This window comes from Panthera onca, chromosome X (assembly GCF_046562875.1).
Source record: "Panthera onca isolate mPanOnc1 chromosome X, mPanOnc1 haplotype 2, whole genome shotgun sequence".
Taxonomy (NCBI): domain Eukaryota; kingdom Metazoa; phylum Chordata; class Mammalia; order Carnivora; family Felidae; genus Panthera; species Panthera onca.
Genome location: NC_138357.1, coordinates 71,512,154 through 71,533,072, shown reverse-complemented (window position 1 = coordinate 71,533,072; position 20,919 = coordinate 71,512,154). Strand labels below are relative to the sequence as shown.

The following is a 20,919-nucleotide window of genomic DNA, read 5'->3' as shown; positions in this document are numbered from 1 at the left end:
CCTCAGCACTCCCATTGTGCTCTTGCCTTCCTTCAGGCCTTGCAATTATCTCCTAACTGATCATTTGGACAATAAAAGCTAACATTTATTAAGTGCTTAGTGTGTGCTGGGCACTGTGCTAAACAGTATCTCCTTGGGGTGCGTGGGCGGCTCAGTCGGTTAAGTGTCCGACTTTGGCTCAGGTCATGATCTCACGGTTCATGGGTTCGAGCCCCATGTTGGGCTGTGTGCTAACAGCCCAGAGCCTGGAGCCTGCCTTGGCTTCTGTGTCTCCCTCTCTCTCTGCCTTTCGACCCATTCACACTCTGTCTCTCAAAAATAAATAAACATTAAAAAAAATTTTTTTAAGTGTCTCCTTTAATCCTCATCACTTGTTAAGGTAAATACCATTATTATTATTTTTTTTTGAGTGATAAAGAGCAGGGCAGAGGGGCATCAGGAGGGGGACAGTGGATCTGAAGTGGGCTCTCTGCTGAGAACGGACAGCCCGACTTGGGGTTTGAACTCACAAAGCGTGAGATCATGACCTGAGCCAAAGTCGGGCACTTAACTGACTGAGCCACCCGGGCACCCCGCCTAGAGAGAGAATCTTAAGCAGGCTCCACGCCCAGTGTGGATCCCAATGCAGGGCTCCATCCCATGACCCTGGGACCATGACCTGAGCTGAAATCAAGAGCTGGACACTCAAATGGCTGAGCCACCCAGGTGCCCCTAAATACCATTATTGTCCCCATTTTATAGAGAGGAAACTGAGGCCTACATAGGTTAAGTAACTTGCCCAGGCCCCACAGCTAGGAAATAAGGGAATGAGCCAGGGCACTGGAACTCACATCTGCCAGATGTCAAAGGCGAAGCACATAACGACTTCTGTACCACTGCCTCCCTGCAACTGGCTTCCCAGGTTTCCTCAGTACCCAGTCCTCCTCCATGTCATGCAGAGATGCTGGAGTCCCCTTAAAGCTTGAATCTTGCCGATTTTTTGTGAAAATCTCTTAATGGCTTTCCACGACTTGGAGGAGAAATGACTGGTCTGCTTTGCCAGGACCAGAGGGTTTCCCAGGATGCTGGCTTTTCATTGCCAAGACTGGGAATGTCCTGGGGCCCCTGGCTGGCTCAGTCAGTAGAGCATACGACTCTTGATCTCAGGGTCATGAGTTCGAGCCCATGTTGGGCTTAGAGATTACTTTTAAAAAATAAGAAAAAAAAAAAAAAGCAACAAACTGGGGATGTCCCTGGCAAATTAAGATGGTTGGTTACCTTAGCAGGGCATGGCATGGCATTCAATGCCTTTCACACCCTGATCCCCATTTTCCCAGCAACACCTCCCACCACTACTCACCCTTTTTACTGTGCCCTCTCTACCTCTTCTGCCCAACCTAAAGACACTGTGTGTTCTCTCATACCTCTGTGCCTTTGGTGCACACTGATCCCTACACATCTACTCTGCCTAAAAAACTATGCTCACTCTTCATGGGAAGTGAGCTCCCAGGTCACCTCAGTGGGCTCTCTCTATTTCTTGGGAGAGAATAACTAACGATTACATTCCACCTTGGTTATTTTATTGACACGTGAGTCTTCTCCAGGGTCACGACTAGAGTAAGCCAATTGAGGCACATAAAAGGCAAAATTTAAGGAGGCAGTCACTCTCAGGGCTGTGCAAATACCTTCCCTGTACTAGTATGACCCTGACAGTGAGGGCCTTCTTATATTTTGCACTTGATTGCCTCACCCTAGTCCCAGCCCCGGTCTTCCCTGTTAGACTAGGGGCTTCTCAAGAGCAGACCCGAAGTTTTTACTCAGCTCTGTATCCCTAATGACTAGCACAAGGCTAGGCACACGATATAAATCTAGTTGAACTAATGACATCAGGCTCTGCTCTGTTCCAGTAGGGAAAGGAAGGAAGAGAGCCAGAAGGTTTTAGGCCGTGTTGCGGCTGGGAGGAGAAGGGAAATTTAATGGACCTCATCTCAGCCTGGGGATGAGGACAACTTTTCATCAGATGGCATCTGGCAGATTTGGGCTCCTCCTATTTCTCTGGCCCTTCCCTCTCTGTTCCTTTCTCTGGTTAACTGGAGATACTCCCCAAGGTACCTTTTTTTTTTTTTTTCTTTTGGTTCTCTTCTTATTCAGTTTCTCCTTTAGCGACCCTGTCCAATCCCAGAGCTTCAGCTAGCTAGTTCTTGGCAGGTGACTTTTAAATTGACATCTCATGCATTATGCTAAGTAACATAAGTCAGACAGAAAGACAAATACTGTATGATCTCACTTATACGTGGAATCTTAAAAAAGCTGAACTCCTAGGAACAGAGAGTAAAATGGTGGTTTCCAGGGGCTTGGAGGCGGGGGAGATGAGGAGACATTGGTCAAAGGCTCTAAATTTCCAATTATAGGATGAATAAATTCTGGGGATTTTTAAAAAATATTTTTAATGTTTACTTTTGAGAGACAGAGAGAGCAGGGGAGGGGTAGAGAGAGGGAGACAGAGGATCCAAAGCAGGCTCTGTGCTGATAGCAGAGAGCCCCATTGCAGGGCTTGAACTCATGAACCATGAGATCATTACCTGGGCCAAAGTCAGAGGCCCAACTGACTGAGTCACCCAGGCACCCCAAGTTCTGGGGATCTAATGTACAGCATGGTTACTATGGTTAACAATATTATATACTTGAAGGTTGCTAAGAGAGTAGATCTTAAACGTTCTCACCCCCCAAAAAGAGATGGTACTTTGCCACGGGATGGAGGTGTTAGGTAACACTATGGTGGTAATCATTTTGCAATATATAAGCATATCAAATCGTCACAGCTCTACACCTTAAACCTATACTATGTTATATGTCAAGTGTACCTCAGTAAAGCCTAAAAAAGAATAAACACCTCATCTCTTTTCTAAGCCTCAGACCCACATTCCCAACTGCCTGATATATACGGTAACATCTAGCATCAATTCTGCTCTTTCATATCCATTTTCTCACCTGGACTTTGCAGCAGTTCTGTGAGAAAGTCAGGGCAGAATATGAATGCATTTTTTGAATGTTTATTTATTTTTGAGAGTGGGAGGCAGAGAGAGGGAGACAGAATCCGAAGCAGGATCCAGGCTCTGAGCTGTCAGCAGGGAGCCCGACGCAGTACTCAAACCCACGAGCCATGAGATCATGACCTGAGCCGAAGTTGGATGCTTAACAGACTGAGCCACCCAGGTGCCTCATGAACGCATTTTTAAGGTGAGGCTCAAAAAGGTAGGCTTGCCCAACTCTTAGTGGCACAGCTAGGATTAGAAACTTCAGTTTGGGTGTTCTTTTTGCTATGTCGCACAGCCCACCACTTGAGTGTTTCAATAGAAACCCAACATGACCCAAACCTCAACTTGTTACCAACCCCCTGTTACCCCTACTCCCTGGCAAAAAACATCAACAAAAATAAAACAGAACAACCCTGCTCGTTTCCCAACTTGGTGACAGGCATCTCACTCTCCCTCCCAGTTATCAAGGCTAGAAACCTGGGATTCATGCTCAGCTCTTCCCTCTCCTCCAGATCCTATAGCCTTGACCTTTGAAATATCTGAATCCATCTTCCCTTTTCCTTCTTTATCCCTGCAGCCCCCATCAAGGCCCACAGAATTTATCAGCCACACTTCTTACCTGCCCCCCCCCCCACCCTTTATACTGTTGTGAGGATCTCCTCCCTAAAGCTGCAGATTGCCTGGGTGGAAAACTTCAGCCTCCCACTTGGCTTCCCTATGGCTTTGGTTGTACTGGTCTGCCCAACCCCTCCCACTTATTCCCTGAGGCCCCGGTTATATGCCATCGCCCCCAGTGAGCTCACTCAGTTGCACATACATCCCTGTAAACTTGAAATGAATTATCTCCCTGTTCTCCCACAGCACTAGATATTTATTTCATTCTGCCTGTCTCACAACTAACTGTGCAATGGTCTGTCTCCCCTGGAGCCTGGGAGCCTGCTGGGGATAGGACCCTGGTCTCATGAATCTTTGTCTTCTCTGAAGCATGGAATCTTAGGTCCTTCACATAGTAGGTCCTCAATAGATGGCTGTGAAATTGATTTTTCCCCCTCTAAGTATTTGGAAACTTGTTATTAAAAAGGACCGTGGGGCACCTGGGTGGCTCAGTTGGTTGGGCGTCCAACTCTTGGTTACAGCTCAGGTCATGATCTCATGGTTTGTGACTTTGAGCCCCGCATCAGGCTCTGCGCCTCCTTGAGATTCTCTCTCCTCTCTCTCTGCCCCTCCCCCACTCGCGCTGTCTCTCTCTCTCTCTTTCTCAAAATAAGTAAATTTTCAAAAAATGAAAGAAAAATAAAAAGACCATATTTCTTAGTGGATTCATTCAGCGAGGCAGGTAAAAACGATTCTTAAAACTGAGGTGGGACATCTCACTTCTTTACCCCCTTGAGAGTTTGAAGTGCTCTGACACTGGTCCACTAAGGCCCCCACCTCTCCTGATACTGCTCTCCCTCCTCCAGAGAAGGCAAAAGACAATTTTAACTCTTTATTTGAAACAAACAATTCCAGAGACAGAAGGTTAGTTGTGACAACAGCTTCTCACTACAACACAAGGGTGGGCATGGCTCACTGAAGGGACAGGCCAGGCGCCTCAGAACAATATATACAATTTAAACAGTGGCTAAACTGGTAACAGTTATAAAAACACAAAAAGGAGGCTGGGGAACAGCAAAGCCAACAGGGAAAGAACTGGGTACCCCCTTTGCTGGACGCTAATAGTTTTCTGGAACTATGAAGGCAAGATGGGGAAGAGAGATGCAGGCAGTGGGCACAGGACCCATGCCCACAGTTCTTCACCTATCCTTTGACCACACATCCCATCCTGTATGACCCAGGGCCCCCACAGGCTTGGCCTGGCTCTTATGATGGGGGGAGAACACGAGTGGGGAAACCCAGCCCCAATCCAAGTCAGAAGGTAGTTTTTGCCTTGGGAAACTCTGTCCATTGAACTAAATGGAGGCAGTTACAGAAGGGGGCTAAGCATGTTGACACCATGGCTCATGCCAACCTAAGACGGCAGAGAGCGACAAACACATAAGGGGACAGGAGTCAGTTCCCCACACTTAGAGTCATCTTCTGCCTTTGAGGGAAAGAAAGCATTTGGAAGTTTTTTAAATGGAGGCACCAAGGGCTGGTGCTTGCAGGGGTGGGGAGGGGGAGTGAGGTGGCGTGGGGATTCCAACAACTAGTTATCTCATGGGAGGGGAAGAGCATCTAAGCCCTGTGGTTTAGGTAAATGGTCCCCTCATTACTGCCATACTTTCTTTCCCGTCTTCCATACAAGACCCTCTAGCGTGGTACCGGGGAAGAGCAAAAGGAGGGGATGGGCACAGGGCAGAGAAGGCAGCTGGGTTCTTCCCTTGGCCAAACCTAGGAACAGGGAGCTTTACCTACATGGGATGGGTCAGGAAACCCAAAGCCAACAGGATCACCAGAGCTCTCAACACTCCACCCAGAGTTGGGCCCCCAGGAGAAGGGGTTCACTCTGAAGCATAAAGGAAATGGCCAAGCTGGGTTTTGCCCATCGCTGGGAGACCAGCCCCTGGGTGCAGAGGACTGGGGCCCTGTGGTTGTCAAGTGGTGTGGAAGAAGGTAAGAGCCAGGGGTTCCTAGGGAAGGCAGGGAATGGATGAGTAGAGAAGGGCAGTCAGGGCCCTTCAGGATGAGTAGCATTGGTTCCTGGGCCAGTCGCCCTGTGGGACGTGGCCCCAGGCCAGATGTTGGTGTGAAAGACAGACACAGATAGCACATGGGCTCAGTCCAGGTCTTCCTCCCCAGGACGACCCAGCTCCTCGTAAATCTCACGCACAGCCAGAATGCGATTGAGCATACTCTCCAACATGCTGCGGTCCATGGGGATCACAGAATACCAGAGAGGTGACTCGGCGATGCAGGACCGCTCGGGTTGCAGGTAGAACACATCGTTGCGAGTCCGGAGGCTTTCAGGGCTATAACAGTGGCGAGGTGGGTGGGGGGAGGGGTGGGAGGACAGAGATCAATTACCAGGGCAAAGTAGATCCCCTGGGTCCCCATGCTAATGCCACGCCTGCAAAGCTTCCAACTCACCATTTTGAGAGATAGAATTCGTAGAACTTGACGGGGCAGCGGAGGGGATTCATGCGGTTCTCACGCTGCTCTAAGATAGGAGCTTCTTCTTCTCTCTTCCGTTTCCCAGGGCCCGTGTCTGCAGATGAGGCAAATGACCCAGAGTCCTTACAAGCACAGCCTCAATGAACCACCTCCAAGAGCACAGTCCAGGGCACAGGGGGAAGGCCTCAGGACACCAAATACAGTCTCACAGAGAAATAAAGGCAGAAGAAGGGTCGGTCAGTCTCCCCACGTCAAGCAAACAGGTCCTGTGACAGCGGGGGGGGGGCGGGGGGGGAGTTGTTCTGAGGGCCTCCCTGGTTCTCACTGCCAAGGTCTCCCTTTATAATCTCCCCAAAATGATTTCCTGAAGAAGTCATCTCAGAAGCTTTGCATGCATACTGACAAAACAGACCCTATGGCAAGGCTGGGCTAGCCTTCCGGGACAGGGAAACAGCAATGGTCCCAGCCCCCAGTACCTCAGCCCAGGCAGAGGCTCAGGTCCAGAGAAGAGACTTTGGGAACTGCACTCAGATGGCACGGGACTCCAGGGCCAGAATGGAAACCAAGGTGCAGTTTCTGTCACACCCAGCAACACAGAACCAGGGAAAGCCTCTTATTCACCCTGTCAACTCTCCCCCACAGCTGAACACACCCAGCAGCTTCCTACTTGTCTACCATCCACCCCAAGAAAGTACATTGCCTTGAAAGGAGGAAAGTCACCAGGCGCCTGGGTGGCTCAGTCAGTTAAGCGTCCAACTTCAGCTCAGGTCATAATCTCACAGTTCAGGAGCTGGTGCCCCACGTTGGGCTTTCTGCTGTCAGCCCAGAGCTTACTTCGGGTCCTCTGTCTCCCTCTCTTTCCACCCCTTGACTGCTCACTCTCTCTCAAAAATAAATAAACCTCTAAAAAAAAAAAGACTGAGCTTAAAAAAAAAAAAGAGGGGCACCTGGGTGGCTCAGTCAGTTAAGCATCCGACTCTTGGTTTTGGCTCAACTCATGATCTCACGGTTCATGAGTTCGAGCCCCACATTGGCCTCTGTGCTGACAGTGCAGAGCCTGCTTGGGATTCTCTCTCTCCCCCTCTCTCTGCCCCTCTCCCACTCACATTGTCTCTGTCTTTCTCAAAAATAAACAAATAAACTTAAAAAAAGGTCACAAAGAAATATTTCTTTAAAAATAAGTAAAGAGAAAGAAAGAGAAAGAGAAAAAAAAGAAAAAGAAAAAGAAAAAGAAAAAGAAAAAGAAAAAGGAGGGGAGCAGGATACAGGCAGCTGAGTGACCTCCTATTTCTGCAAGAGCCACTGCCTAGCAGATTGCAGGACTGGCTGTTTTAGCCTTTTTGGCAAACACAGGAATGGAAGGGGTAGGGAAGACAAGGAGAGGGCCAAGCCAGCAGTCATGGAGGGGCCTGGGAGGGGAAAGCAGGGAGGGGGAAAGATAAAGGGGTGGGGGATAGCCTCGTACCTCGCCCTTTCCTCTGGCGGACGGGGGCATAGTAGCGGATGCTCACCACCTTGGTGGTGCCCCGAGGGGTGGTACACTTGCGGGACTGCCGCACCACGTTGGTGAAGGAGAGCTGCATGTGTTCCTCGGCTGTCTGGAGCCCAAAAAACTTAGTGTTGAAGAACATGAGGGTGTTGAGGAGGACAAAGGGTGAGTAGACCCCGAGCTGCTTACACTCCCACAGGTGCTCTTCCTCCACGCGGGAGAACACCGTATCTGCAATGGTCAAGGGGGAGACGCCAGTCAGGAGCGATCAAACACCCCCACCCAGCCACTTCCGATCCCAGATGCCCCGCTCACGAGCATTTCCCACCCCATCCCTGGCCAGTATGTGACAACTGCACTGAGAATGCAGATACCCTGCTACAGTAGACAGTGAACTGGGCTTTTTAAATGGTTTCCACTTGCACTTGGAGCTTCTCTTACCACCCTTGAGTTACAGGCAGGGAGATGTAAACCCCAAGGAGTCCCACAGTGCCTTCTCTTCTTTCTTCACTCACCACCAAAACCCAAGCCACCTTTTTCAGACCTAGACCTAGGTCGTGTTCAAGGATGGGGGCTCTGGCCCCTCTAGCTCTCAACCCTGAGGCCCCCCCAGGGACGTAACTCCTGCCCTCAGACACTTTGTGGAGAGTGGCAGACCAAAGAGCCCAGGACTCTTGGAACGGTGTACTGAAAGCATGGAGAAGAGGGCAGAGGGGTTGCAAGGTCCCTGTCCCTTACTGTTGGGGAGGAGTGTGGGCTGCCAGGTACTCAGAGACTTGTTGAGTTCTTGAACGAAAGTCAGGTAGTAAAGGTCTGTGAAAATGTTCACCATTCGATTGTTTTCCAGCAAGTACTGAAGAAAGAAAAACATGCACAGAAAGCTAGACTCTAGGTTCTGGAGGAAAGACGTGATGCCAAAGGCCCCGAGCACGGCGACCTTGATAATGAGGAGGCAATGGGAAAGCACTGCTTGATTAGGTGACCCAGAGTGCTTTTCTCCAGGGATTACCCGCCCCCCATCTGAGGTACCGGGGCCCTGCTGGAAGAGGAAGAAGTTTGGGGAGCTGTGTTGTCGCTGGTTCTTTACAAACCCAGCCTCCTTCGTCAGACAACATGCAGCCGACCTCTTGCAGGGGAAACTACACATCACCCCGCCACCCAAAGAGTTCAGCTCTACCCGTCTTTCCCTTCCTAGAATGGTTCTGGAGGATTACCAAGGGGACCTGCTCAGGGTAGGAGGCAGGGTGAGGAACAGGGGCCGGGACAGAGTCATTTCCGGTGGGATCCTGCCTGCTATGTTGAGAGTGACGGCAAGCCAGGCGGCCTGCCAGGGGTACCTGCTGGATGCCGAGACACAGATAGTAGATACTGTCAGGTTCGTATCGTTCACCGTTGGGTCGAGTGATTTCTCTCACAAACTGGGCCAGACCGTAGTTGAGTTCAGCAGCTGAGCAGGCCAGAATATCCTCTTTGATACGCATAGGTTTGGCTGTAGTGATACACAGTGGAGGTAGATGGGATTAAGAGAACTCCACGTGGAGAATTTCATTTAGCTCCATCATTAATCCCTTCATCCCTTAGTGCATCCAGCTCCAGAACAAACCCACCCATTACAAAAAAAAAAAAAAAGCGCCCTCAGCCTTTAAACCTAGACAGCCTCTCCCCTTATTTTGCAACTCCTCCCCATCTTCACAGGACACCCTTCGGTGATCATGGCCTTATCACCCCTAGACATCCTCACATCCTCAGCTGAACTGCAGCCCTGGCCCTCCTCCTCTCCCCACATCGAGGGGGCCCTGTGTTTTAGGTAAATGGGTGGGGGCCCCTCCCCTGAGCACGGGGTACCTTCCTCCCCACCCCCACCCCATACTTACGGCCAAAGCGCAGTTCATCCCCCTTGCTGGTTTCTCCATTGGCATATTTTGACTGCACCCAGCACTTCCAAGCATTGACACCATATGAATAGTTGAGTCCAGTACAGCTAGGCTGGCTGCTCATGGAATCCCGGGAACAGCTCTCCGAAAGCACCAGCCGCTTTTGACCCTGGAGGGGAAGAGAAAGGAAAGGGGTGGCAGAAGCAGGGCCAGGGGCACCACGGAAGCCAGTCAGGATAGTATTGACCACTGGGGAAGCAAGGGCCTGATGTAAGAACGCAGCGAGCTTCCACAGCACAGAGCCCCAGAAATGACCCTGGTGACCTCGTGAAGAGAGAAAGTGTGACTATTTCTTGGTACTCACAGTGGCAGACAACGGAGGTCAGGAAAGTCAAACTAAGGCCGCCGGCTTGACTACAAGAGCCGCCCCCACCCCCCCCCCAAAAAAAACTCTTTGAGCCTCCTCCTTCTGTGGATTTAGCAGCCCTGGCCCTCACCTTCCTCATGGTGCGGGGAAGGTCTTGTTCAGCAGACACATCCTCGGGCCCTACCAGGCCACAATCAAAGAGGAAGTCTACACTGGGGTTAATGTCCAGAGGGTCTGTTAGAGAGGAAAGGAGGAAGAAATCAATTTTTTTAAGATCTCAACCCTGTGGTCCTCACACCCTACCCCTGCCACTTGGCCACTTGACTGGAGATGAGACTCCTATACAGCCTTACTGTACTCGGTAGGAAGCAGCAAAGCTGTACCAAGAAGACGCTCCGAGACACATAAATGCAAAAACTCACAATGATGGGAATGTTCGTAATGCTACCGAACTGCATGCTTAAACACAGTTAAGATGGTAAATTTTGTGTTATGTGTTCTGCCGCGATTAAACAAAAGCTAGACACAACTGCAAAACAGTGCGCCTGTCCCGGTATCTCTGGCACTAGTCCCTGTGAGAACCTTCTGTCACAGGGTCACAAAGAGCACTGCTTTGGGGTCATGCTCAGATCACAAGGGACACTTCATGCCTCTTGGCACAAATCCTACCACACCCAGTGGACACACTTCAAGTCCCACTCACTCTTGGGGAAGTCCGCCTCCAAGTCTTGCCCAGGTTCATCCAAGACATTGGCCATCTTGACGGCCATGGCCAGGACATCATCTCTAGCTGGCCCAAACAGGTCACAGTCTTCCAGAAGCCCCTCTGCACTCTGGTTGCTCACAAGATCTGGGGGACAGGGAAGGTGGCTTGGTCACTGCAGCTCCTGCCTAGCGCCCTCACAGGCCTTCAGGGGCTAATCCCAACTACTCCCCAGTCCTTGTAAGGCACCAAGATTACCACACTCCTCCCCCTTAGGCTGACACAGGCCAGTAGCACCCTGTCTCCCTCATCACCACCCCCCATGGCATACCACAAAGGTCAGATGAGGCCTTGTCTAACTCCTCAGCCTCTGCAATCATTTCTGCCATAGCCAGGATGTCAGCCTCCAAGGGGTTGGAAGGGATCTTCACCTTCAGCTCCTCAATGGTCTCCACAATCTTGTCTGTGCTCTCCAAGGTGGTGGGCAGGAACATGGGCACAGGCACCTGGAGGCAGGAATCCCAACTGAACACCAACAACCACCCCGGCGAATGAGAGGGACAGCTGATGAGAGTAAGGGGGGGGGGGGGCGGGGAGCATTCAGGTCTCAATCCTGAAAGGGTAAAGGAGACCACACAAGGAAGGGCAGGGAAACTTACCGGGATGGGCATGGAGAAAGGCACCGGGACTTTCTGGCAGTACAGATGCATAGGCACTGGCACAAAGATGGGCACTGGGATGGGCAGCACTATCACCTGTGGCTTCCACTCTTCTGTTGACAAGAAAGGGGTCTTCTCAGAGCCCCTGCTAGATGTACCACGTCTGGCCCAGAGCCTGATGCTTGCCTGTCCCCCTTTACCCCAAAAGCTCTAACACGTGCTCAGTGTCACAAAACTGCCCTAGAACCAGAGGTTGAGAGACAACTCGAGGATTCCGGGACAACCATGTGCACGATGCTTCAGCCATCTCATAAACCCCCTGTCCAGCTCCCAGGCATGGGGCTGGAGGCCTAGGACTATGGAATGTAGCCTGGGATGTCTAGGTACCCTGGCTCACCTGTTTGACTCCCTTTGGACTTCATCTCCACCTTGCAGGAGACCCCCCGATTCTGCATCAGTGGTTTACACATGGCCGCTTTGTTTTTGCGGGGTGTTGCTGGGGGTGGCGGGGGTGGAGGAGGGGTGGAAGCAGCGGGAGCCGATCGGGTCTTGGCAGGGATCTGCAGAGACCAAGGAATGTTAGAGCTGCCAACCAGCATACCCTCCTCTGAGGCCATCCACCCCCTTGGCTTCTGCCCTGACCTTGCCCAGATTCCCATTTTCCTCTGGGGTCTTCACTGTACTGCTGTTCTCCACTTTGGTTTGAGATGGTGCCTGGGGCTTCGACTCGGGAGACTGACCTATAGATCAAAACAAATGAATGCTCTCATCTGAGGAACTTGCTCTCCGCTCTCCTCATCCCCATTCCACAAGAGCTCCATTGAAAGGTACACTAGATGCAAATGGGAGATCTAGAATATCCCCTCCTCACCACCCCCCACCCTCAGATGTAGTCTTCTCTAGGTCCCAGCAACACTGGCCAAGAAGGTTCTTTGCTCCTGGCTGCCAAGAAGATCAAAAGACAGTTCCCCCAATGACACACAATTGGAGACCTTCCACTCAGATGACCCTCGGAAGTTTGGTACCCCTGAAGCAGTGGAGAGACTGAGGTGACATTCTAGAAACAATAGTCTTCGGTCTCCTCAAAGGTAGAGCTTATGCCGACACTTCCAGTTCTCTGAAAATTAACCACAGCCCCCCACATGCCCCATCCCACCTGGGTCGGTGTCCATCCCCTCAAAACACATCCTTTATACTGTTCGAGTAGACTCGAACTCTAAGGACCTTGAAACAAGGCTCCCCCTAGTACCCGCACGGTCCAGAAGCTGAAAAAGAATATAGTACAAGGAGCTCTGTCTGGCCAAGGATGAGGTGAAAGCAAGAGAGAAGGGAGAGAGGGGCTGGGCCTAGGGTGAAAAGGGTCCAGGCCAGTGCTAACAGAGCATGCCCCCTGCCCAGGACTCACTGTTCAGGAGGCTCTCAGGCCCGCTCTGGGTATCCAAGTTGGGTTGGTTCTGCTGGCTGTAGAAGCGCAGCAGACACTGTTGGTTGCAGAAATGACGGATCTGCCCACGCCAGTGGATGGTCTCCAGCAGTTTCCCCTGGCGCTTACAGGCGTGGCACCGGGCGGCCTGGGGGGCGTAAACAGGACAGTCAGACCTGCCTCCCTAAAGGGGGCTGGGCCCTTTGCCCTGGGAGAGACCGTGCTGCTCCCTTCAGAAGCCGGGACAACCAGAGCCCCCTCCCTGGAGATCGGCCCGCACCCTGAGGCCAGTGTAACAGCCTGTGCCCCTTGGCGCCCCTTCCCTCCTTTCCAGTGCCCTGCCCCCCTTACCTTGCAGTACCACAGCAGGTACTTGCTCTTACAGTCCTCACTGCAGAAGTCCCAGGTGCTGCCATCCAGCTGCTCAGTGACTCCACGCTGGCAGGTCTGGGAGCAGTAGGTACAAGTGATACAGCACAGCCCCAGCTTCTTGGTGAAGTCCTGTTTGTACAGCAGCACACAGCCTGGGAAGAGGGCAAGAGGAGAGAGTCCAGAGACCCAGAGATCACCATGGCCGGGGCCCAACCTTTCCAAGGTGGTCCACCTAAAACCTCCACCAGCCTCTCGTACCTTGAAGCCTCTGGATGGACGGAGAGACGGACGGAGGGGGAGGGGATGGGAGGAGGACAACACAGTGAGCAGGGGACCCCCGACCGCCCCCCAAGCGCCACATTGCAAGCCCCCCTCCTTCCCCCACCACCCTGTCTAGCTGGAAGGTTCAGGCCCTTCTGCGCCTTTCCCCACCTCCTTACCTTCGCTGCAGAAGCTCTTCTCCACCCCACTGAACCGGAGTTTCTCATGCAGGAGTTTCTCCTGCCGGCAATGCTCACACTGGGACACCACACCCCGGAGCCGCTTGAAGTCCTCGCAGCAATCGCGGCAGCAGAACTGGAACACCTGGTCCTGAGATGAGGGGCACAGGGCGGGGAGGACAGAGCTGTGACATCCCGATCTGGCGAGAGCCAAGTGGAGGGAAGGCCCCCTTCAGACAGCTGTCCGGTCTATGTGGCAGGATGTCGGCGGGGGTGGGGTTCTTACCTGCCAGTCCAAGACCTCAGGCTTGCCACTGAAGAGGCTGTGGCAGTAGTGACAGCTCAGGTGAATGCCCCCCTCAGGGCTTGTGCGCTGGAGGGAAGGAAGACAAGTAAGGGAGGTGTGTGGGGGCGGTGGGGAGGGGGGGTCAGGTTCGTTCTTAGTTCTGCCCGGGCCTACCTGCCCCAACTCTCATACCCTGTGTCACCACACCCTTCTTTCATCCCTGGTCCAGGGTTTGGAGTACCTGGAACTTGGTCCAGCAGCTGGGGCTGCAGAACTGGTAGACTGTGCGATCAACCTTGTTGTAGTAACAGGGGTCAGAGAGGCTGCGGCGGCAGAAGCTGCAGGGTCGGGGAGGGCCTGGGGCACAGAGAGAAAAGGAGAAAGAGAGAGAGAGAAAGAAAGAGAGAGAGACAGAGAGAGAAGGAGAGAGAGAGAGAGCACACAGAAGGTGTAAGGCAGTGCAGAGATGGAACAGGAAATCCATGGGAAGATGTGGTCGGGGCTGAGGTTGGGCAGCAGGGATCACTTTAGAAGAAGGGAGTACGGGAGGTAGAAGGAAGGCCAGCAGGGGTCTCAGAGAAGAGGGCTTTGCACCTACCAGTGAGCCCTGCCTGCTTCACTTTGTAAGAGGTGGTACAGCACAGGGTACAGAACAAGCTGGTCTTGCCATTACGATCCACATGTGATAGCATCTCAAAGTTCTTACACAGGGTCTTGCACCAGACACATGGGTACACACGTGTGTTTTTCTGTGAGGATGGGGAAGGAGAGGCTGAGGCTGGATTTGTCCCTTCGCTTTTATTTGTTAAATTTTTTAAAACATGAGATATTTCAGGCATACAAAAAAAGGGTAGATGATGATATAACAAAGACCTGTGTATCCACCAGCCAGCTTCAAAAATAAAACATAACAGATACAATTGAAACCCCCTTTATTTGTTTTATTCTTCCCAACCCTCGACCCGTCAGGCACCTTTATTTGTCACCCAGGAACCGCACCCCCGTCCACAGCCCTCTAATGCACTACTCCCTCGGCCCCACCTTCTTGTACGCCCCCAAGCAGGTTGTGTTGCAGAACCGCTTTTGTTGGCCCTCGTGGAAGAGGAGCTCAGGGCCAGGGCTCCCGGTCTTGGTGTAGATGTAAGCCCCGCACTGGTCACAACAGTTGGTTTTCAGTCCCTTGTTGGCCCGGAATTTGGAGAAGCAAGAATCGCTGCAGAGCCGGTGCACCACGCTGCCGTTGCTGACCTCGTGCAGGACCTGCCGTACACACACACACCCTGAGCCAGGGCCTGGGCACCACCACCCACCCTGAAGCAAGGACAGCCCGCCCCACCTCACCCTAGACCTTCACAGCACACAGTGGGCCCAGGGACCCCCCAACCTGCACATCGGGCTGCCGACTTGATGGTGAGGTCCCGGGAGGCAAGGAAGGCCAGCTGCATACATCCTGGAGAAGCTCTATCCTTGAATATGCTCCCTCACGATGGCTGCCCTTCCTCCCCACTCCCCTCTTCCACAGGGCCTGGCCCCTGCAGCCCCAGGATGGCAGGGCAGGTCAGGGCTAGCCAGGCTCTGCAAATCAGCCCCCATCGAGCTTCCTCACCTCTCCAGTCTTCTGGCATATGCTGCAGCGAGTGGCGTCGGCAGGATCCCCAGACTGTGGGATTGGGCGCTGCTGCTGGGCCTCATACAGGGAGAGACAGACAGACGTGCAGAACTCATGGAAGGAGCCTCCTGAACCAGTCTGTGCCACAACCGAGTCCTTGGTGTTCCAGATCTCCCTGCAGGTGGAAGCAGGTTGGAATGTTCACTCAGTACCATCCCCTTGTTTCATCAGCTCCCACCCCTCCGCAGGGATGGATGACCACAAGGCCAAGTAATCCCGGACCCCCCTCCCAGTTCCACTCTGCTAGCTTCTTGCCCACAGTCCCTGGCTCACTAGTTACTCCTGGCCTGATCCCTGCCCTCCCTGCACCCTGGGGACCTTCACATACTTCTTGCAGAAGGTACAGGTCTTTTTGCCCGAAGGCTTCTTAGAGAAAGTGGTGAGACAGGATGAAGAGCAGAAGAGCTGAGGCAGCCCCTTGCGCTGGTAGGCAGTCTGCCCCTTCTGCAGTGGCGTCCGGCAGTGAGCACAGGTCATCTTGGTGCCTACCGCAGAGCGCCCGGCCCTTTGTGCCACACTTGAGCGTAGGGACATGCGAGGGGAGCGCCGGGGCCGGAACGGCACAAAGTCCTCATCATTGGGGTCATCTACCATGGCATCAGAATCCTCATCTGACACTGGAACTGTGGAAGTGGGGGCACGGACCATGAGCAAAAGCTACTGGACCAGCTCTCCTCTGACCAACGGGCAGCTCAGCAGATACTGGCTCCTCGGATGAGCCCCATCCCCCTAGTTATTTCCTCTGCGCCCCCACCCGCATCATGCTGGCATCTTAAGCCACTGGTGGCACTCTCCCTGGGAGGGCCCAGGAGGGCTCTGAGTGAGAAGATTCAGGACAGGGATGGCATGGCTGAAACAGGAAACTCCATTCTCGCTGCTGTTGTTTTCAATTTCCCCCACTGCCCCTGGTTCCCATGCCAACCCACAGCAGAGATAGGCACTTCACACTCTGCAGGGCGCAGCACTATGGGAGCCAGGAGATCTGTGGCCCGCCACATCCCACTCGGTCACACTTCCTCAAGTCCTACTCACTGCTCTCAGTGGAATCCACAACCTCGGGTTTTGGAGGCTCTACTCTTCTAACGCGCTCGCTTCTCTTCTGCACCTTGGAAACATGGGAGGGGAGGAAAGCTGACACCAGGGGCAGGCTAAAGGGCCTGCTGCACTGGTGCAGGGTGTGGGGGGGGGGGGTACAGAGATGGGAGGGGGAAGGGAGAGTAGGGACCCTCAGCCCAGGCCTGAGAGGAGGGGAGAAAAGGAGGCTGGACTTTCTCCTTAAGAAGCAGGAGACACAAGAGCTCCCCCCCTTCCTCCTAACTCTCCTTGCACAAGCCCTCCCCAGAACAACATCTGGGAGGGAAAATGAAGGGTCTGTCCTTCCCAGAGCTATAGGGGGAACCAGACTCCTTCCAATCCCCTCCCCCCCTCACCCTTTCAGGCGGCTTCTCACTCGCCTTCCCAGTCAGGCCATCTCCTGCAAAGGAAGCAGAAAACAGCCTAAATCTTGAGCTTGCCCTCACCACCCCCTCCCTGGCCCAACTTCCGTGCCTCCATTCCTGGGGAAGAACATACTCAAAACTGAAAGGGAAAACTCAAGTGCCTGTGGCTTCTTGGGGCCCCTCTCAGGGTTACCTCAAGCTCTGTTCTAAGGGAGGGGAAGGGGCAGCTATTCTCCATTAAAAAAAAAAAATCTTAGCCTTCCCCCCAGCCTCTGTCCCAATCATTGGGAGTTAAGGAAACACAGATAACAGGTCTTTCATCAGAGAACTTATAGTTCACTGACAACAAATGCAAGCACCCAAAGGTAGCAAAGGGAAAAGGAAGCATTATGTATGGAGAGGTTCCCCTGGACTCAGGTGGTTATATAAGTCCCAAGACCCTGGTCACAACCTGGGAGAGAGGCACACCACTAGGCAGAAAGAGGGGGGAAATGAGAGCCTCTCAAGCCCAGGCTGTTCCTCCCCTATCAGAGACACAATTCCAGGCCCTGCATTTCTACCATTCCCCTGAAATCACTATGCTGTTGGTGGCTCCAGAACCTAGTTATCATTCATCCAACCCAGAAACCCCACTCTCTTCTAGAACAAAACAGCTGGAAAGATCTTAGCACCAAGAAGCCTGGTGTTCTCTCCAAATTGTAAAGAAAGGACCCTGGCACAACAGCTCCCTGGGGGTAAGAAAAAGGGAACCTCTCCCAACAAATCCACTCTTCCCAACCCACCCCCTGAAACCTCCCCCCTATTACCCTCCCATAGCCACTGAGCTGCCTCCCTACCCCTACTTTCCTTAATCTTCATTACAGCCCCTCGTCCTCCCTTCCAAGCTCCCAACTCCTTCTCCATACATATCCCTACTCTTGTCTGTCCACCCTCTTCCCCCTCCCTTATGTTTTCCCCAGACACACAACCACCCCTACTTACCCCTACCCTCTCCCCAGCCTGGATTCTCCAGCTGATTAGGTGACCTACCTGGCAAGGAAGGGTGTGCAGGAGGGCTAGGGCCCCCAGGTTTGGTCTGAGAACTGTTGATTCCATCCCCCAGAGTCTCTCCCACTGAAGGGCTGGGGGGACCATTTGGGCTCTGTGGCTGCCCTTGGGGAAGCTCCTCCTCCTGCCCAGGGGAGCCCCTTCTCCCTGTAGCTATGTTGGTGGTCTCCTCCTCTTCAATATGGGGGGGCTGCAGTGTTATCGGCGAATCTGGAGCCAAAGGCTCTAGTAACCCCTGTGGTGAAGAGGGATTTGCCCCAGCCCCTGGCTCAGGTGGTACCACCTCAGGGGTCTGGCCACCTGGTCCAGGCTCTAGGGTCTGATCTCCTGCATCCCAAGCAAGGGTCCCCTCAGGACCATGGTCCACCTCTGGGGGAGAGGGGGCTTTATAGAGCAGCCCCCCCAGCCCCAGCAGCTCAGTGGCTCCATCCAGGACTCCAGGGTCTTTTTCCAGGCCAGCAGGGGCATCAAGCAGGTCCAGGGCTCCTGAGGATGGAGAAGGGCCAGGGGGTGCCCATCCTCGAGTTGGGGCAGTCTGGGATTCCAGTAGATCCTCTCCAAATTCCATGTCTACTGGAAGGTCTCCAGCCAGGGGCTTCTCTGGCAGGGTCAATGGGTCAAACGGACTGGGAAAGTCACTGGGGTCCATGAGGATGACTGGATATGGGCTGTAGATTAGGGGTAGAAGAAGGGGCAAAAGAGGTGGTCTTCGCCAGAATTCCTTCTTATATAGGTTCTGGGACACACCCCATCACCCACTTGGATTTCTCATGAACAGCCCCCACCACACCGACAAGCATTTCCACTGGCTCTAGTCCGAATGACCACTCCCCCCCATACAGCGCCCCCTGTGGGGAGAGGCGTTCCCCGCCCTGGCCCCGTGCCCACACTAGCCAGGCAGTCGTCGTTCCACCCTCCCGCCTGCCCCCGCCACCCCACTGCAACTCACAGTTCCCCTCCCCCTCTACCTTTCACTACCCCCCCAACTCGGGCTGAACGCCCCCCTTAGAGTCTCCTAGGGCTGTTGCCACCAAGAACCTTTCCCACCCCCGCGATCTCAGTTCTTATCTCCTCCCCTCTCTCCCAGAGCCCCTCAGCTCCCCAGTCTTTACCCACCCTGTCTGGCCCCACCCCCCCTCCCCGCGTTGCAAGGTCCTCCCCTCAGCCCTTCCCTCGCCCCCACAAACTGCCCTTCCTAACCCCTCCCCCCAGTTACCTTTCAGGGTCGCCCACTTCCTCAGCCCAATTCCCCCTTCCTATTGCTCCCCTAGTCCTCCTTCTCCTGTTGCCCACCCCCCACCTCAGGCATTTACAGGAAGACATTTTGGAGCTACGATCTCTCCTTAGACCCCCCCCCCCCTTCCTGGCTACGGCGAAATCCCGCCTGCAGGTTCGGTTCGGCTTGATCAGGCCCGACCCCTACCTGCGGCAGGGTTAGTGTACCGGCTACAAGCCTAGAACTGCAGACAGCGACGGCCCCGCGCTCCTTCTCCACCTCCCTCCCTAGCAGCCGGGACAGGGGTCGCGGCCCCTTTAAATGGCAGCGCCGCTCACAGCGCCCAGCGCTCTGCACCAGGCGGGCGGGCGGCGCCAGCAACCAACCCCATTGGCTGGCTCGTGGAGGGGGCTCGCGAGACAGCGCCGGCCCCCGGCGCGAGACTCCCAGCCCAGTGGCCGCCTGGAAATTGCGGAGTGGAACGTAGTCGTTGGAGATGGAGCTTGAGCCCCCGCCCGGGGCCCCGTTAGTTGAGGAGGAAAAGCTAGCCTCTGGAGCTTTGAAGCCCGCCCTCGGGAAAGGCGGCACCCCCTCTCCACGGAACGGCCGAGTACACTAACCTACAAAAAATACATCTACGCACCTGCTTCTCTTACCTGGCTCAAGAGTCTTCTCCCCTTCCCCCCCCCCCCCCCGTCACACCCGTGCCCGCCCTACCTCCTGGAGCCCACTCTACCCGTGATCCCCTCCTCTCATTCAAATGGTTCCCGGTCCCCTCCCCCTCCCCGTGTCTCTCCTCGCTTCCCACTCGTGTTCAACCCCCCAGCGTCCGCCCCCCCCCCCCCGACAGTCCCTACCTACGCCATGCAGCAGGCGCCTGCCAAGATTACCCTCCCCCCAACCCCACCTCTCCGGGGCCCGCCCCCTGGGAGACTGTTGGGGTAATGAGTGACAGCGGAGTGGGGAGGGGGGTAGGCAGGGACCCAGCCCTCACGTGCCCCTCCTTCCCTTGTCTGCAGCCTTGGGCTCCCCTAACCATTCTGAATGTCATAGTTGTGGGGTGTCTTAGGCTTGGTTTCCAGCCACCCAGGGCGGGTTAAATGGCTCTGGCTCAGTGACAACGCCTATGCAGTAACCGTTACTGCCTGATGACCCCAAAACCAGGCCCCGCAAAGACACTCCCCCACTCCCTCAATGGTCTTAGGGTAAGTTCTGGGATCTTCTCCCAGAGTCTTCCAGCAGGAGCTCCCTGCCTTATCTCTACAGTAGTTTTCCTCACCAAGGCCGAGAGCTGTGTTTCCTCCTCTCTCTCTCTCAGCCTCTCTCTTCCTTCCCTCCCTCCTTCTGTCCTTGTCAGTCTCTTTCCTCCTCCTCCTTCTCTTTCTTTCTCTCTCTCTGGCAGTCTCTTTTTGTCTCAGTCTCAGTCTCTGTCTCCGGTCCCTCTGCCTCTCGTTTGCACGAGCACGCACGCGCGCGCGCGCACACACGCTTTTCCCCGTCCCTCCCTCCCTCCACTCCCGGATGGTCCTTAGCGTGTGGGTGTGGCTGAGGGTGAAGCTTGAGAAGTGGGGTAGGGGGAGGGGGCACTAGCGTTAGGCCTACCGGTTTAAAAAAAATATATGTGTGCCCGGATCCTTCCTCAGTCCCCATTATAGTTAGTGCACTTTGCAGTCTCTGCCCCCTACTTTCCTCCTCCAACCCCTAAGGGTTGGAGAGCTTCTAGTGTCTGAGATACTGGAGGAGGCTTAGGCCGGAGGGGAGTCCTGCCACAGATTTAGGAACGTGTAGGCTTGGTGTCCAGTGCCTGCTCTAGCTTGCCTCTTTGCTC

The 20,919-nt window shown here is 54.0% G+C and overlaps 1 protein-coding gene across 5 annotated transcripts; it reads right to left on the bottom strand.

Annotated features, from left to right (window-relative positions):
• Window positions 1-4,490: 4,490 nt before the first annotated feature.
• Window positions 4,491-20,520, bottom strand: ZMYM3 (zinc finger MYM-type containing 3). 5 transcript variants are annotated; one of them, XM_081793674.1, is made up of 25 exons: window positions 20,371-20,520; window positions 17,858-18,543; window positions 16,820-16,863; window positions 16,422-16,494; window positions 15,718-16,012; window positions 15,327-15,504; window positions 14,762-14,980; window positions 14,319-14,469; window positions 13,962-14,077; window positions 13,721-13,807; window positions 13,435-13,585; window positions 12,974-13,146; window positions 12,605-12,770; window positions 11,842-11,939; window positions 11,597-11,759; window positions 11,200-11,312; window positions 10,872-11,046; window positions 10,541-10,687; window positions 9,968-10,071; window positions 9,471-9,639; window positions 8,934-9,085; window positions 8,335-8,449; window positions 7,573-7,827; window positions 6,084-6,201; window positions 4,491-5,965 (listed from the first exon to the last, which is right to left on the bottom strand). In XM_081793674.1, exons 2-25 carry the CDS (start codon window positions 18,522-18,524, stop codon window positions 5,773-5,775), a joined length of 4,122 nt encoding a protein of 1,373 aa, XP_081649800.1. In that variant the 5' UTR covers window positions 18,525-18,543; window positions 20,371-20,520; the 3' UTR covers window positions 4,491-5,772. The 5 variants fall into 5 exon arrangements, with proteins under 5 accessions (XP_081649800.1, XP_081649799.1, XP_081649801.1 ...); XM_081793673.1 differs by lacking the exon at window positions 20,371-20,520 and adding an exon at window positions 19,949-20,027; XM_081793675.1 differs by lacking the exon at window positions 20,371-20,520 and adding an exon at window positions 19,809-19,861.
• Between the last annotated feature and the right edge of the window lie 399 nt (window positions 20,521-20,919).